Here is an 18,810-nt window from a genome sequence, read left to right as displayed (position 1 = left end):
CGGAATGGCGGTCCCAGAGGGAGAAAACACCTCCCACTGCGACTGCCTGACTGGCGTTTGATTAGCAGGTAGCGTTTCCAATAAGAAACCATTGACAGGGAAGACACCCAGGGCACCGACTCACTGCTTAACTTCCTTGGGGCTAGCGGATTTTGCTGCATCCCTGAGGTAAAATCCACCTCTTGTATACATATGCTCCTCTTATGCAGGTTATAAAAGCTTGTCAATGTATTTAGGGTCTCATTTCAAATCTGATCATGTTCACTGGAATAAAAGCCACACAGAAACGTTTTGTTCTTGAATATAAAGTGGTTTTAGTTACCTTGGGTATGAATGAACAGGCTTAATTCAGCCTCTAACCTTTTGACTTGAAGATGAAAGTGATTTACAAAGAATAATATTACCAGTGAAATATTCTGATTCAATAAAGGGCCAGCTGAACAATGTATGTGCATTTGCTTTTGTTGCAGAAGAAACAAAAATAAATTAAATTGATTGCAATTTTTGGATGCCCTATTAATCCCTCTTTTCCAATAAAAATTAAAAAAAATACATTATATAGGATGCTAATATTGACCACTAAATGCACGGCCCAAAGCGAAGCAACAAGCATAACCCAGTTATTTAGCTATAAATTAAATACTAAATCATTATACAGGAGAGGAAAAGGATCACGTGGGCTGTGTAATCTCTCCCTGCGCTACAGGCTGTCTTTATCTGACTCACACTCATTGTCCTTTAACACATTATCCAGTCCAGAGCCTCATTGATTTTATATGTGGCCTCTGATTATGTGCTATGAGCATTATCCATCCACTCTGACAGTCTGATTGTAATGAAATCCCTCCAGATATTTCAGGAAGAAAAAACATCATTTCAATCAATCCCGTGCAGACTGTCATGTCTCGACAATCCCAGATATACTTATCAAACTCATTACTGCCAAATACATATTCTGGGTTTTTCATTTTTTTTTTCCTTTTCTGCAGAATTCTTCCTCTTCCCGTGCGACACTCACGTAGATACCGCACTCCATCTGTAATTATGTGCCGCATTTTACTGAGTGAGAACCTCCCGTGTCTGTCCTACAAAAGGTTCTTAGTGTCACAGTATTTAACTGTTCTTTTTTTTTTTGTCCCATAAATTGCTTTATTTTTTTCTTTTCCTAGTATTAAGCTCACCGGTTAAAACGGAAAAAAATAAATATGTATTTTCAGTTAGAAATCTGCCAGGCATTATGTGGAATTATTATATGCATAAATGCATTGGTGCAAAAGTGACATTGTTAGAAATGTCCCCTACTGGAATACCTAATGTACTGGCAATGTTACTGAGCCCCAAAGATCACCACCAATTTCAGTAATATGACCATATTTTAACAAATGGTATATTTAATGTGTCTTATACAGGGCCATATTAACCCATGGCCGGGCCCCTAGGCCTTCAGGTATGTCAGGCCCCCTCTGGCACTTCAGTCTTTCACCCCATTACAGCCGACAGCCTGACCCAGGTACTGTAGGTATTAGACCACAGTGCATAGTCCTTTATCCTGAATAATTATTTTTGCTAATTTTTCTTAATTTTTTTTTTGCGCGAGTAGAACTTTTCAGGAAAGCCCATTTTGGGGGTATAATTGTTCAGTACTGGAATATTTTGAATTGAATAAAACCCACATTATGTGTCTTGGCGGCGTCTTTCACTATGGACTTACAACATACATGCCTGCTCTCCCGGGAATCACGGGAGGCTCCCGATTTTTCGGGTAACCCTCCACACCCCTGGAAGAGTAGGCATATCTCCCGCATCCCGCCCACTTCCTAGTGAAGTGGGCAGGATGGGGAGATTTTGCCTGGAATTTTCGGGTCCGTAGCCAAGCATCGGGCTAAATGATGCAAATCGAGTCATTTAGCCCCGCCCCTCCTCACAAAGCCGCGAATCGCGGGTGTTTCTGTAAAGGGGGTGAGGCCTAATGCCGTCTATCATCTGGCCCCGCCCCCCGAAGAGGAGAGCAGCAGGTCCCCATTCTGCTGCGTCCGGAAAGCTGCCCAGGAATGGAGGCAAGTATGACTTACCAGCAGGCTGCAGCGTCCGTCCTGGTGTGTGCACTCCGGATCTTCATCCAGTTGGCTCTACCCCTATGCTGGGTATCCTTGCTCTGCACTCAGTGGTGGTTCTCTAGTGGGCGGCCGGAGTCCCTGCAGAATCTCCTGTCCCTGTGTGGGCTGAGGTCTGGAGGAGAGAGAACTTCCTCCAAGTACCGGTGGGTGACAACAGCGGTGATATCGGCGGTCACGTCTCCTCTCATGGAGGTGTAACAACCCTGACGCTAGTGTGCTATTGGTCCACTGTTTCTCCCGCCTCCCCCATTGTCTCACAGCAAACCTCAGCTGACTACGAGTGTGCCTTCAAAGTTCTCCCTGCGGAGCCCCTAGACCTGCTGGGCCCCTAGGCTTCAGCCTAGTCACCCTTATGAACAATACGGCCCTGCTCTTATAGATAACCTGTCAGCAGGGGGTAGGTTTTCTTTTTAATCAATTTGATAATACTAGTAACTTACTGTAGTGCAATTTATAAAAATATTTATTTCATACAATTATAGAACCACTAGTATTATAACCATCTTGTTCATTCCCATCTCCTCAAGGTGTGCCTCTTTGGAATTACTTCTTGTATGTTTTATATTATGCCTTAGGTTGAATTTTTGACTGTTTGCTTAGTATGGTATTTTGCTAGCTGTTCAACGACGTTTATCTACAAAATGTAATACCCCCCCCCCCAATCATGCGGCTGTGGAATATTGTGGTGCCCTATATATAAGCACTATAGTAACCCCTTCCTGAGCAGTGTTCTGTTAGTTCAGCACCGTTCCCCTGTCTCTCCTTGGTCTATGTCAGTGTCCTCATCACTCTACACCGGTGTGAAGCATTAGTGAGTGAGAACTGGCCAGTAATGTATTAGTACATATACAGGGGCAAACAGAGGATTTATAGTAGGGGACAGGGGGCTTGGTTTCCGTATATGTAATTCATATATAACTCCAATAATAAACACTCTCTTAGAACTTGAAATAGTATATAAAATGCATTCCTAGCACTAAACAGTCCAACGTTTCAGTTGTATTAACTTTCCTTAGGGACACCGATAGTGATAGTGTATGCTGATAGCACTGATTTAAAAATGTAGTCCTTCTGGGGGTTGTGGGGGTTCTGTGTACACAGAATTCTCCCTCTGAGTGCGCCACTGATTTAGACACCCAAAATCAGGACAAATGAAGCCTTTCCCCGATCTGCCCAAACCCCAGCCCAATCAGCACAGATATTACTTTTACAACAAACGCCCCCCCGCTTTCGTGTAAGATCCGCCCGTTTGGAAGTCCATGAATTGGGACTGAATCGACAAAATCGGGACAGCTCAAAGGTATACTACTAGGAGGGCTATTTATAATTTATAATCCCGCTATCTGCCAAAGCCAGGGGAAAGGTAGCTCTAATTAATGAAATACTAAAAATGACCCTTTAGTGAGAGTTCCTGTATATTTTTCTTTAGCAAAATGAGATGATTGGATGAGATGCGTCAGACACCTGGTTATACAATGTGGATATAGACATTTTTATGATTTACTTTTGCAGTCAGTTTTTTTTGCTGTGACACTCAATGACCTTTAGTGACATTTGCCCCTGACGGATGTTCCATAGGGGAGCTGTTTGCTTTCAGACTTCACGTCTAGTTTAAATGTGACAGTAATAACGGCACATTTCATTCAGCAGGAGGCTTGGTCCATAGCCGGAATATTATAATTTATTTTTTTTATTCTCTCTCTCTCTGTACATCGCTGGCCTGCATGCCATTCTCTTTTCACTAATTATTTCCCCAGTGAGTTTAACAATTGTGATGAATTACCAACACATTCAGTTAGCAGTGGATAAACAACATTCTGCTTTTTATTCCTGCTGAGGGGAAAGTGTCAGGAACAAAATGTTATCATTACCTTTCCGGTGCTGTTCAGAATGTATTTCTTTAAAGCGAATAAAATTGGGAGCAGGACCAGCACGGGAAAGTGGGGAACGGTATTTTGATGGCAAGTGAAAATGTTTTCAAAACATGGATCTGATTAATTGTCGGCTCCGAGTTTGCCGGATTTCCCCTTGGTGAATTGGGAATCTTGTTTTATATGGATTCTTATATCACCTGCTTAAGTTTAATGTACGTATTATTTTCTCATAAGGCCTTGAGAAGTATTATAGTCTGTAATAAATTCAAGCTGTGACAAGTGTAATGTTTCGCTCCGCTGTGCTCATGCACTGTATTAAGCCAACACGTCTCTCATTCAAATATTGTTTTGGCTTTTAAAATTCAATACAATTTGGCAGATACGGGATGGATACTGCGCCAGTCCCCTGTTAGAATAGCTGTTTAATCGCTCGCCCTGAAATGCGAGGGAACATTGTGTAAGGAAGTAGCCACCTTCCCCAGCAGCTGTTGAATCCACTTTTTCATTATTATTTCGCATTCTGGCCCATTTTTCGGTTCTATGACGATCTCTGTAATTTTAGCAATTGAATAGAAATGATTAATGTGTGCTTATAATACGGAGTTTATAAATTTCACTTTATTGGAACCCTACTAGCTGTTGTGACCACCCAGTGTACTCTCCTTTGTGTGCAGCTGACTATGTTTATTGTATTTCTTCTTTAAAACTTGGGAGGGGAGTAGGGGATGGTTGCACAGATGTACAGGAGTTGAGGTGGGTGAACTACCGTATATGTAGCCAATCAGAGCTTCAGAGGTATTATCAGCAGTACAGATTATTTCAGCTCAGCCAACTCCTGAGTGTCCAGGTTTTATGCAAGTTTGGAGTGGGAGGGACTAAACCAATAGCCAAACCATCTAGATTAAGGGTAGGTCCAGAGTTGGATTCTAAGGGTTTGGTCCCTTTCATCCTCTCTGTTTGTCAACCCTAAACATAAAAGCAGGTTAGGCAACCCAGGCCCCTCAGTGCCTACTGGGCCTTAGGCGAGAGTCATGGTGGCCTAATAGATGATTTGCGTACTCCTCACACACGCACACCGACACACTTCCCATAGGAAGTGGGTGTGGGGCCATGACTCGATGAGAATTGCACCATAGTTCTTCCTGTTCTGCCACTTTCAGGGATGTGGGCGAAATGCGTAAGGGTGAGCTGCTCTCCGTGGAGTCCATGGGGACTCCCCAAAATCTGGGAGTTCCCAGGACATTCCGGCGAGTAGACAAGTGTGCATAAAAATAAAACAAATAATATTCAGATGCAAAAAGAAAATTAATACTATAATAATTAACACCACAATCCTGATAATATCCCTGAATACTGTGCTGCTCCCAAAAAGTAACTCTGAATTACAACAGTTTCCAAACAGCAAGTTGAACTTGTATAATTATATATGCACTCTCTTATCAAGGGTTAGCCTTAGTATGCATAAACTCTAATTGTGTTTTACTGATTTTTCCTGTTGCAAGAACTTTTCTAGCTTCAGTAAACAATGTGCGGCTAAATCTGCTGGCAGAGGGTCATTTACCTGCATAGACATTGTTATTCCCTCTGTCCCATAATCCTTTTATTGTTCCCCAAATCTTTCTTGATAATAATCTAACAATACAACCAACTGGTCTGATGTCTTTGAGCCCTGCAGGGCTGTAACTATGGATGTGCGACCTGTGCTGCCAGCCAGTGCCCGTCGCTGCCATATGGCATCTGTATTTGGCTTGCCTGGAGCACCACCCCACAGATCCACCAGTCAGCCACCCTGCGCGTTCTTAGGATGTGCCAGGAGCTCAGCCTCCTCGTCCCAGAGGTGGCATGGGTACCCCCAGTACCCTTATACTGAACAGAACAAAATGTGAGGTTAGGCCGGCTGGGTACTTCCTCATGTTTGACGATGCTAGCCAGTCTTGCTCTAGAGATGCATTGAGTAATAAAACTTTTTCTAGGTGGTGTTACCTCTTTACCACTATATAAGCCTGATCCCATCCAGCGAGATCACAGTCCACAATAAACAAATCTTCATGCTGTAAAGGTCTTAGCGGAGATAAAAAAAAATACAAACATAAAAAAAACAGAATTGAAAATTCACAAAGCAGCCTTTGTTCCACAACTAAAATTATTATTTAAACAGATATTTCAGCTAAAGTACTCAGAAGGCTTTTTAATGTCGATCGTACTTTTCAAGCGGGTATGATAGCAATTCAGTAATATTTTTTTTATCCTTTTTATTTTATTGATACTGACGCTTTTCTGTAGAGTTTATTACCGTTCGCTCCAATAACCCATTGTCTGTGAGTGATGAGAGAAACAATTGTGTACTTGCTAATGTATAATTCCATATTTGTTTTAAAGGTGCACAGTCCAATGCACTTCTAGCACTTCAATCAATAAAGCGGGTGTATGGATTTCGAGGTGTTTTTCATGCAACAGTTATGTTTCACTATACGACGCTAGGTCTGAGGCATACTGCAGGGTGCCTGTCTGGAGAGACTAAAAGACACTCCAGCTGCGCTGCAGGGTACAGTACTGATGGCGCCATCTTTGGAGATCATCAATGGTGATCTATTCAGTGGCCACCCATAAGTGAGAATGTCTTTCTGAACACGACCACCTGATGCAGGATGGGAACAGGGGGCGGAGCCATAAAGCCGCGCTAATACGGTAAAGACAAGGAGACAAAATGAAATACTCTGGCAGCAGTATGGAGCTCTGGGTATCATTATAGCATTTAAATTTCAACATTGATCTTTTTTTATTTTATTGTGTATTATTTATTTTATTTTGCTGGGGAACTACAGAGAACTAGGGGGATTTAAACTAGGCGTGACATTTGTTATTTATGAGTAGGGTCTACTACCACTGTAATATCCTATAACAGTAGTCAGAGAAAGGGGTAAATTACCCCACATGGGGTAGAAATGAAATTCCTGGGGTAATGGACGGACAGCCGGGCATGCATATGAATCATTCTATAATATAGAATGATTCATATGCATGCCTGGCTGTGCCACAGGGAGGCTCTAAGCCAGACGCCCACTGAGATGTTATTACCAGCGGGCATCCGGCTCCTTCCCTGTAGCGCCGCGTTAGCCGGAGGCTGGAGTTCTCTTCTGAACTCCAGCTTCCGTCTCTCCCCTTGCGCGCTATGGTTGAGACGTCATGACGTCTCTCCCATAGTTACGAGGAGCAGCCGGGCGGACAGGACGGTGGCGGATGCAGGAGCAAAATTAAGGTGTGTTCTATTTTTTTGTACAAGCGGCACTACAGGGGCATTATATGGGGGCACTACTACAGGGGCATTATATGGGGGCACTACTGCAGGTGCATTATATGGGGGCACTACTACAGTGGCATTATATGGGAGCACTACTACAGGGGCATTATATGGGGGCACTACTACAGTGGCATTATATGGGAGCACTACTACAGGGGCATTATGTGGGGGCACTACTACAGGGGTATAACTATGGGGGCACTACTACAGGGGCATTATATGGGGGCACTATTATGTGATTTCCTTCCTTTCAAATCAAGGGGGTAACGTCGGCGTATCTAAATATATTTTCGGGTAAAAGATAAAAAAGTTCCCTGATCCCTGTCCTATAATGTCTACTACCACTGTAATATCCTATAATGTCTACTACCACTGTAATATCCTATAATGTCTACTACCACTGTAATATCCTATCATGTCTACCACCACTGTAATATCCTGTAATGTCTACTACCACTGTAATATCCTATCATGTCTACTACCATTGTAATATCCTATCATGTCTACCACCACTGTAATATCCTGTAATGTCTACTACCACTGTAATATCCTATCATGTCTACTACCATTGTAATATCCTATCATGTCTACCACCCCTGTAATATCCTGTAATGTCTACTACCACTGTAATATCCTATCATGTCTGCTACCATTGTAATATCCTATCATGTCTACCACCACTGTAATATCCTGTAATGTTCCCATGAATAAAAGGTGCAAATGGCAAAATGCAGCATTTTTTTATGCGTCTCAGTCTCTACATATTTGTATTCAGTAGAATAGTGTGGTAACTAGTAACTACCATACGGTTTCCACAGCACTTCATATGCTGAGCAGCTGAACAGGAAAGCCACATTCTGCACTAATGAGCCCCACAGAAGGTGAATGAGTCTGTCTGTAGGTGGAAATCCTGTATCTGTACGGCCCTGGGTCCTGTTCTGTAGACTCAGTGGGTGAAATATTGATTGTACGCCGTCATGTATACAGTATTTCCCATAAGCCTGTTCTGCTCAACAGGAACAAAGTGTTTTCAGGTTTACCACTATAATTGTTTACTGAACCAGAAGAAATCTATGAATACATATCATATTCAAATAGTATGACTTGTCAGTATACAGTAATAAAGCTTTAGTTCACGTGTAGCTTCTCCAGTCTTTTATCCTGCGCACAGTTGCAATTTTCTGATATTTATTACCACAATCACAGAAATAATAATAATAAAAAAAATAAATACACATTTTTAAATGGAATCGTTATGATTTAGCCAGACAGCGGCAGCCCGGCAGAGGTGAAAATCCCAATCGTTCTTTTTCTTAAGTATCGCTAACCTAATTCCCCCCCCTAACCCTCCCTTAGGTGTGCCTATCCCTAACCTTCCCCCCAAGTGCCTGACCCTAACCCCCCTCTAAGTACCTAAACCTAACCCCCTCTTCCCCACAGCCTAACCCTAAGTCTCCCGGGGGGTGTCTAACCCTAACCTCCCCCCGGGGGTGCCTAACCCCCCCTTCTCCTAGCCTAACCCTAATCCTTCCGGGGGGTGCCTAACCCTAAGTCCCCCCCTGGGAGCCCCTAACCTAACCCTCTCCCCCACGGCTGTCCGCGCCCGGCACCCGGCTTACCTTCGATCGGCATGCCGGGTGTCGGGCTCCCGGCGTAGGTCTAATGACAGGCGTCGGGATTGGATTTCGATGCCTGTCATTAGTACCTTGCCGGGATTAGACAGTTGGGAAGCCGGCGGTCGGGATTTCGTCCGTCGGCTTCCCTTTTAAATATAGGAGATTGACTTCTATCTAAGTAACTATCTTGAAATTTTTTGTAATCTTTTCAATTGACCCTTTCTCCATCAACTTACTAGGGGTATGCCAGCTGTGCTGCCGCACATGGTGCAGAGTCTGGGGGTGACACCATTGCTCCCTTGCGTCATGTGACTTTCAGGGTACTGTACCTGGAACCATGTCCTACCGAGTGAGTGGGGCGGCTCTAGTTCCACTGGAACTAGAGGCGCCCCACTCCCTCGGCGGGATATGGTGACATCATATGTTCAGGGATCGGCACAGGGCAGGCAATTGCGCTGTTCTCCTTAAATAAAATGATTTCTTTATAAATATAAAAACATGGCAAGAAAAACAAAAAACCCTTTTGTATTGTGTGTAACTTACTACAAAACATAAAAATACAAAATATTTATAATAATAGCCACACATATTGGTATCACGGGTATATATCCTATTCCTGCCTGTAAGCCAATTGGATAACAATGCAGAGAAGCTGTATCAGGCTGAAATGGCTGGTAAGTATGGACAATCGCTAGGTATGAGACAGTTTACGAAAGAATTACACCATGATATGCATATATTTAAATACATTAATATGTATAAATGTTCAAAGGCCACTTTTCATATGAGACCAACTTGATTTATGTTGAGCTGACTTTTCTTTATTATCTGATTGTTGTTTTCTGCAAAACTTCGTCAGGTATTTTGGCTCCCGACAGTTATACAATGTTTGCTTTCATTGTCCAACTCGCACTAGACCAATGAAAGCTCATTCTGCACATTGGCCACTGAAGTGATTGGTTAGAAAATGAGTCCTGACCGTGTTTAATTGCTGTTGCTCCATTTATGTGTTTTAGACGCCTGTACTTTCCAAGGCTGAGAAACAAACACAAGGACAATTGCTGGCAACCAGCGTGAGGTGGGGACAGACTCCGATCAACCAGTCCACGCCCTGGGATACTGAAGAGCCCCCATCTAAGCAGACGAGGAAAGGAGAAAACCCTGGTGAGAGACCACGTTTTGTTGTTAGTTACAAATCCACCAAACCTTGACGGCAAGGGGGTATATTTACTAAAGTGCGGATTTTTAGAAGTGGGGATGTTGCCCATAGCAACCAATCAGATTCTACTTAACATTTATCTAGCACCTTATAGAAGATACTAGGTAGAATCTGATTGGTTGCTATGGGCAACATCTCCACTTCTAAACACCTGCACTTTAGTAAATATACCCCCTAGAATCTGCTAGGTTGCTATGGGTTACAGAACATCGGTATATATTTCTCCATGTTATGGAATAAGCCTCACAGGGAAATGGAAAACACTATAATGACATAAATATTGGTGAGGCTCAGTTTATTGGTCGTGTTGAACCTTGTAATGTTCTGCCTTAGCATTCTGGTTACGTAACAGATCAATGAAAGGTCCCCATGTCATTCTATAGGATTTATTTCGAATAAATGATTACACCGATAAAGATCTCATCTCATCTCAACATTGTCAATTCACCAGGAGCAAGAAAGGATGGCAACGTGCACATATATAATTATATAGGCTAGCAATTATAATAGTGCATTATTAACGAGCGCTCCTATTCTTCCAGTGACACCCATTCCCAGAAATAGCAATTCAGTGGTTGTGAGTGACATGACCAGAAGACCCCCCCTCCCATTACTTGTGATGAACACAATGTGTTCCTATTGTGGATTTCAAAGGTTTGCACGAAGACATAAAGCCCCGGATCCTAAATCCGTAGTAATGAGCAGGGAGCAGTGCGTTATGGCACGGATCCCCTATTGCTGAGGCTTGGCTCGTGTCATTCCCCTGTCACCGTGCAGGCAGTTCAGCTCCGTAATGTCCCATCCTCATGGCTGCCGCACAATCTGATACTTCTTCTAATTAAAGGTTCGGATACTGTCAGTGCACAGTAACATCTCCAGAGTGACATACTGTATATACCATGTACATCTCATCACCCTATATTGTGTCATGCATTAGTGTCTTATATTCATTATTTATTTCATGGAAGAATGTGTCCTTTACAAATAGAAGGCATACCGTAATCCCTTAATCATTACCGATGGCGGTGGGCTTGGAATGGTTATAACAGAGAAACTCTACGTACGGAGAAATTTACCTGTCAAGCAGATTTGTGTACGAGCAATGCTCTTAGAGATAACAATAGATCTGCTGCGTAGGTGCAATTTTTCCCAATGCACGGACCTACCATTACCTCTTATTGTATCCGAGGGCAATAATGAATAATCCTCGGAGTGCGCTAGCTGGAGAAAATGGTCTGCAAAACGTTGAGCGCACGTTTATTATAGTCAAAGTAAAGTGTTACAAGCACTTACACGGGGGATTTCAAACTTTGGACGTCTACATGTGCCTTGGTTGTACTGCAGACTAGAAAACAGGTTCCCCAGGTCAGAGGGGGTTGGTGGATCCTTTAAAGGTCACTCTAAAAACCCACAAAGTGGCAGTTGCCAAGCTATGTTTACTGTATACATTGATCTAAAAAAAGAATTTCAACTGATCCTTATTGCGTGCAATGTGCTGAATACAATCTATTAACCAGCCCGATAGGAAAGAAAAAGAAATGAATAAAACAAACACATTCATATATAGATAATAAGTAGTTAATAATGAATTACTCCAGATAATCATTAAAATCAAATGAATTATTAAAACCATAAGGAGGCAGCACGAACAGAGTCAAATTCAAATACAGTAGGTTTCCCTTGTTCTTTAAGGAGACCTGGCAGTCACAATTATTATTATCAGGCTTAACCATTTCTATGCCTCGGCATGTTAAAAATGAAGGTGGTGTTGCCGAAAATGCCTGTAAATAGGACGTTTAGTAGCCTTTATTCTTATATGCCTTTGTATAGGAGCACATGTAGGCCCATATGCAATAGCCTGCAAACAGGGGCTCTTTGGGGGCCCCATGGCAAAGGTGCATACAGGCCCCCCCCCATGGTGGGGTTCAGCCGACATAGCCAGGCGAACAAAAAAAAATATTTAAAAACAATTATGTATATACACATGTATACAGTATATATATATATATACATATAAATGTGTATATATACTGTATATGTATATACATATAAATATGTATATACATATTTTTTTTTTAAAGATGAGCATATTATATATGACGACTTGAGCCTTGCCCCTGACTGCTGCTGCACTACAGCACATCCCACCCCGTCCCACGCCCGGAGCCTAATGAAGACGATGTCATCATCTCGCGAGATGAGTCAGTAGCTCTCCAGCAACGCGGCTGGGTGAAGCACAGTGATCAATAAGTGACCACACAGTCCTGGCGACCCCCCATACCCATATCATGTCCGCCCACCGTCCGCTGCTGCCCGGAAGTTTTAATAAAGGATAACAGAGACAATTTAAAAAGTAAATGTAAAAAAAGTTTGCACCTTGCAGTGGGTTGGTTGCTGAGCCAGTGGGCCACCTAAGACGCTGGGCCCCATAGCAAGCGCACCCCTTGCACCCTATACAGTTACGCCAGTGCCTGCTAGTCGCACGACTCTGTGGAATAGCCCATAGATACTGTATAAAGGGACTGAGTGGCAGGCAAAATGGCCTGATTTACTATTGTATGTTAATGCGAGAATCCGTAGGGCCAATGCAGGGGTCCGCGCTTGTGCAAGCGGAAACTCGTGCCGGCCAAATGCCGTCCGACTCAGAATACGATGGACATACGCAAAAACTCATTTACACAGAGATCCGTTCAACTCAGAATCAGGCCTAATAATCTATAAGGCAAAACCAAATTGGACCGACAACTAATGAACCAGACATGTACAGTGAGGTGTCAGGGCAGCGTACCTTCCAAGAAGCGCTGGGCACTGCGGGATTATATACTGACAGTATGGTGCAGCCTGTTATATGTATAAGGGCATATTTTTAGCACGTCCATAAACGTTTTTTCTGAATAATAGGCGACCAGTTCCGGCCTCATGCCTCAATGATGTAATCGGGCTTCTAGTGAATCGATAGGCTGCTTGCTCATTCTGCCATTGGCTGCCTCCAATACCTGATGACACTTAATGATTCAAACGTAAGAATAAGCTTGTAAAGTGTTTCCAGGAAAAGCAATAGTATTATTACCATCATTACTGAATGTCTCTACAGCTGTAACTCTGCCCTCACTACACTAATCTTCAGTGTCCATTGATTCTCATACCTACATCACTGCGTCTTCTCTTGCTGCTGCTGACTGACCTTCGATCTCTAAACACTGCAGTGCACTTCCTGGTTACATGACACATCCAAGGTGTCCATCAGTGCTCAAGGCAAGCCCCCATACTTAGAGGCATGCCTCTATTAGCTCTCTTTCTGTGCAGCTTACTGCCCGTGGTGTGGCCCCGCCCCAGCTCTGCACGCAGTGTCTGACTATACAGAAGCGAGGCTGAGCTGTTGCTGCCACATCTCTTGTCTCCCTGCAGTCCCAGGGAGCTCCACAAAGCTGGTGAGTGATTACAATAAACAAAGAAGATGTTTATAAGTTATAAATATCTTCTATGTATTATTCTAGTAATTTTTATATTAAATCTCAGGAGTATGACAGGGGAGGCTCTGCCTCCCCTACTTACTCTGACTGGACGTCCCTGACAGCTGTTCCAATATTGAAACTTCTGGGCCGATTCAGCTAATCCCATTGCAACAAAGTCGTCGGGGCAAGTAAAGCTACGACAGGCTCGCAAAATGCTCACAAGGAAGTAGGATTCATTGTGCGCTGTATACAAGGGAGTCAGAAACTAATCAGATGTAATGATGCAGGGTGCTGTGTTCTGGGTAGTAGACAGAAGTTTTGGCTGCAATTTTAGGTGTCAGGGTCACTATACAGTGTATACAGTGTGTACATGATTATACCATAAGTAGTGACATCACTATAAACGCTACACAGCCAGCTGAGCACTCCCGTTAAGGTGATGATTAGCATTAGATGTTCATCATTGGAACCTGTAGCACATAGCTACAACATAGGGTCTGATTCGGAGGTGCGCGCTATGTCAGTGCCGCTCGCAAGCGGACAAAGCTTTCACTGCGCGCATGGGTCCGGGTCGCACTGGGCATGTGTCCCGATGGTTACCAGCAAAAGCTACAGAATTCATTTGGACGCAGAGAGAGGTAATTTCAGTGGACATTTCTGGGTGGTAACAGGAGGGTGGGTAGCCAGGCGCGGATGCGATGCGGTCTGCGATTGCAGCTTTAGGTGCAGTTCAGATGGAGATTCTGCGCCTCCACAGGGCTGGTGCAATGTTCCACGGTGTGACCGATGCATCCTAATACGCACAGCGGTGTATTGGTGCCGCAGCCAGCGGGCGCCTCTGTACAAATAACATCATCTGCGTCATTAGCGTAAATAAAGACGCAGCAAAGGACACAATTGCGGCTGCCATAGGGTGCACCTATGAATAAGACCCAGAATTTTTTGTAGCTAGGGACAAGGGGGAAGGTGTGGCAAAAAGTACCCAGCCTCAGACGTCACTGGCAGTCCTGGGGCTTCCTCGACCCCCAAATGATGTTGCCACGTCCACTTCTCAGCAGAGTGCAGCTTCCACAGCGGGCCCCTCAGAATTCTCAATGAGTACAGCCAGGGCCCCCTTGCTTGGCCATGCACCCCGATCCAGGGGCCCGACAGAACAGGCCGTGTTTGTACTGTAGTTTTGGCGATCTTGTCAAAGAACTATCTAAAGTATAATTCAACTATTTCATCCACCACCTTAATTTTACTTTTTGGAACACAGTGAAACGTGAGTTAGGTGACTTATCCTGTTGTCTTGCTGGAGAAAGAAGGACAGAATTAAAAAGTTTGACCAACGTATAGTTAAGGGGAAAAGCCGTCTCTAGGTGTCTGCTGCCATAGATACTAACATACGTGTAGTGGATGGAAAATGGCGGCTCTAGGTGTCTCTCGGTGCTGCCATAGACACTAACTTACGTGTAGTGGATGGAAAATGGCGGCTCTAGGTGTCTGCTGCCATAGATACTAACATACGTGTAGTGGATGGAAAATGGCGGCTCTAGGTGTCTCTCGGTGCTGCCATAGACACTAACTTACGTGTAGTGGATGGAAAATGGCGGCTCTAGGTGTCTCTCGGTGCTGCCATAGACACTAACATACGTGTAGTGGATGGAAAATGGCGGCTCTAGGTGTCTCTCGGTGTCTGCTGCCATAGACACTAACGTTTACTGGAGGGAAAGAGACGTTTCTTGGTGTCTGCCGCCTAGCTAACATATGTATTGTGGATGGAAAATTCCGGCTCTTGGAGGTCTATTTACTAAGTCTTGGATGGAGATAAAGTGGATGGAGATAAGGTACCAGCCAACCAGCTCCTAACTGTCATTTTTCAAACAGCCTGTAAAGTGACAGTTGGGAGCTGATTGGCTGGTACTTTACTTCCGTTCACCTTATCTTAATCCAAGGCTTAGTAAATAGACCCCCAGTGTCTGCCGCACTGACGTACTTATAGTGGAGGAAACATGCCGGCTCTTGGTGTCTGCCGCCTTAGGTACTGACATAATTATAGTGGAGGGAACATGCCGGCTCTTGGTGTCTGCCGCCTAGGCACTGACATACTTATAGTGGATGGAAAATGCCGGCTCTAGGTGTCTACCGCATTAGGCACTGATACATTTATAGTGGAGGGAACATGCCGGCTCTAGGTGTCTGCCGCCTTAGGCACTGACATACTTATAGTGGAGGGAAAATGCCAGCTCTAGGTGACTGCCGCCTTAGGCACTGACACTTATAGTGGATGGAAAATGCCGGCTCTAGGTGTCTGCCGCCTTAGGCACTGACATACTTATAGTGGATGGAAAATGCCAGCTCTAGGTGTCTGCCGCCTTAGGCACTGATACACTTATAGTGGATGGAAAATGCCAGCTCTAGGTGTCTGCCGCCTTTGGCACTGATACTTATAGTGGATGGAAAATGCCGGCTCTAGGTGTCTGCCGCCTTAGGCACTGACATACTTATAGTGGATGGAAAATGCCAGCTCTAGGTGTCTGCCGCCTTTGGCACTGATACTTATAGTCGATGGAAAATGCCAGCTCTAGGTGTCTGCCGCCTTAGGCACTGATACACTTATAGTGGATGGAAAATGCCAGCTCTAGGTGTCTGCCGCCTTTGGCACTGATACTTATAGTGGATGGAAAATGCCGGCTCTAGGTGTCTGCCGCCTTAGGCACTGACTTATATATAGTGGCTAGAAAAAGCCGGCCTCTAGGTGTCTGCCGCCTTAGGCACTGACAGTTGTATAGTGGAGGGAAAATACCGGTTCTAGATATCTTCTGCCTTAGTCACTGACGTACTATGGTGGTATTTCTTAGGTATAGGCGGCCTGGTGTCTGCTTTTGATTCCGGTCTGGCCGTCACTCACATGTGCAGTTATACCCAGCATTAAACACAAAAAAACCCCAACAAATCCTAATAATATGAAGCATTTTCTAATCTCATACTAACTTTACCTATTTCTATTTCTCTTCCAGCCACTCCTCCATGGTTAACATCAGTCTCTGCCGCTACCCAGGCATCCCTTATAGCCCATTCATACGGAATGACTCAGCCACCTATATACAGCCAAGCAGCCAATGTCCAAGCTCCCGTTATAGGAGTCACGCCCACAATTCCCCCTCATGTCGCCCCACAGCTCCCACTAATGACAGCTCACTACCAACTACAACAGCACCAGCAGCCGGCGCAACCTCTGAACAACATGGTGGTGAATTTACAGAGCCAGACAATGTACAGGCACAGTCAGCCGATGGCTATGTCCTCCCTGACCGGCGTCGGTCAGGTCCCTCACCCTGGACATACCGCTATAGGCAACGGTCACATGACTTGTCCCATCCTGCCTCCACCGCCGCCTGCCCTACCTTCTGCGGCCCTACCGAACAGCGTGCCAGCTACAAACGGCCAGGCTGCCCCGCAGCACCCTCACAGCCAGCCCTTCAACCCAGACAACACAAACGGCGTTCAGATGCTACGGACAATTGGCATGGGAAAGTATGAGTTCACAGACCCTTGGTATCCTAAAGGTAAGCCATCCTACTATTTGCTTTCTATCTCCTTTTGATCGAAAAACATGGTCGAACACCCTGTAATAAGCGGTTGACTTAAAGTTGCAGGCTCAGCCGAAGGTCAGGACAGAAGATCTTTTATCATTGATGCATGTTTACTCTCACTAGGAGTCCTGCACAAGTTTCCTCTACATGCCCCGCAGAAGCATTTATGAATTAAATATGAACAAAAAAAAAAAAAGAAAAGCAATTCTCCAGACTAGACCAAAAAAAAATAAAAAAATCAGATTTCTTTTCATGCCAAACGACACCTACTGAGTTCTGCCAGAATAAGTGGAATTCCTCCAGTCTGATTTATGTAGCAGGAGTTGATGCGCACACTCCCAGCATCCCGCTGAAATACATACATTAAAAGCAAGGCCCCATTTTTTTGACCGGTTTTCATCTAAAGCGCAGAGTACGTCCCCTAGCTGCTGCCTATTTTTTTAATAATGCATGATCTGCAAACGTGCCTTTTCCAGAACAAGCGTGTGAACCAGGGCCTCAGACTCGCTGTGATGCTATCGCGTCCACGGTCCAAATACATAATACAGAAGGCTCTTATTTTTAACATGACTCAACAGTTTCTTGTAGAATTAAATTTACAGTAACAAGGAACCTTATCGCCCCTGATTTATGACTCCCAGCACGGTGGGTAACGTTCTATGGCGGCAAATGGAAATATGCAAAGGCTTTGGAATGTAGATCACATTTTATTTTCACTGTAAGATGCTCCTGGCTGGGGCTGCCAGTAAGAGTTCTCCACCCCGGGGTTTATTTTATTTACGACTACGTTGCGATTCTAAAGGCGCACAGTTATATCATGGATCTTCAGGCTGCTTTGTTGCTGTAGAGAAACAAAATGAAGCTAAATTTATTGGGATAAGGACAAATACACCCATGAATCAAACTCCATGCACACCCCTATGAATGTAAATACACTTGCTGGGTGATAAGAGAACTATCTCGATGAAGGCAGGACAAGGCACTGAAATGTTGGTGTGAACAACAAACAAAACTACACAATAAGGGAAACTGCAGCAGCTACAATGTACAATACCACACTAACTACATCAGCTACAATGTACAATACCACACTAACTGTACCGGCTACAATGTAGAATACCACACTCACTGTACCGGCTACAATGTAGAATACCACACTCACTGTACCGGCTACAATGTAGAATACCACACTAACTGTACCGGCTACAATGTACAATACCACACTAACTGCATCGGCTACAATGTACAATACCACACTAACTGCACCGGCTACAATGTACAATACCACACTAACTGTGCCGGCTACAATGTACAATACCACACTAACTGCACCAGCTACAATGTACAATACCACACTAACTGCACCGGCTACAATGTACAATACCACACTCACTGTACCGGCTACAATGTACATTACCACACCAACTGCATCGGCTACAATGTACATTACCACACTAACTGCATCAGCTACAATGTACAATACCACACTAACTGTACCGGCTACAATGTACAATACCACATTAACTGCACCGGCTACAATGTACAATACCACACTAACTGCACCGGCTACAATGTACAATACCACACTAACTGTACCGGCTACAATGTACAATACCACACTAACTGCACCGGCTACAATGTACAATACCA

The 18,810-nt window shown here is 44.2% G+C and overlaps 1 protein-coding gene across 1 annotated transcript in view; it reads left to right on the top strand.

Moving 5' to 3' along the window:
- Positions 1 to 18,810, top strand: part of KLHL29 (kelch like family member 29) — a 926,340-nt gene that overhangs the window by 623,293 nt on the left and 284,237 nt on the right. Inside the window, exons 4-5 of the mRNA XM_088467301.1 lie at positions 9,925 to 10,072; positions 16,585 to 17,133. Coding sequence (XP_088323427.1) covers positions 9,925 to 10,072; positions 16,585 to 17,133 — 697 coding nt within the window. The remainder of the gene's footprint in view (positions 1 to 9,924; positions 10,073 to 16,584; positions 17,134 to 18,810) is intronic.

Source organism: Taudactylus pleione, unplaced genomic scaffold (genome assembly GCF_031769625.1).
Source record: "Taudactylus pleione unplaced genomic scaffold, aTauple2 ptg000070l, whole genome shotgun sequence".
Taxonomy (NCBI): domain Eukaryota; kingdom Metazoa; phylum Chordata; class Amphibia; order Anura; family Myobatrachidae; genus Taudactylus; species Taudactylus pleione.
This window is presented reverse-complemented; position numbering and strand designations above follow the sequence as displayed.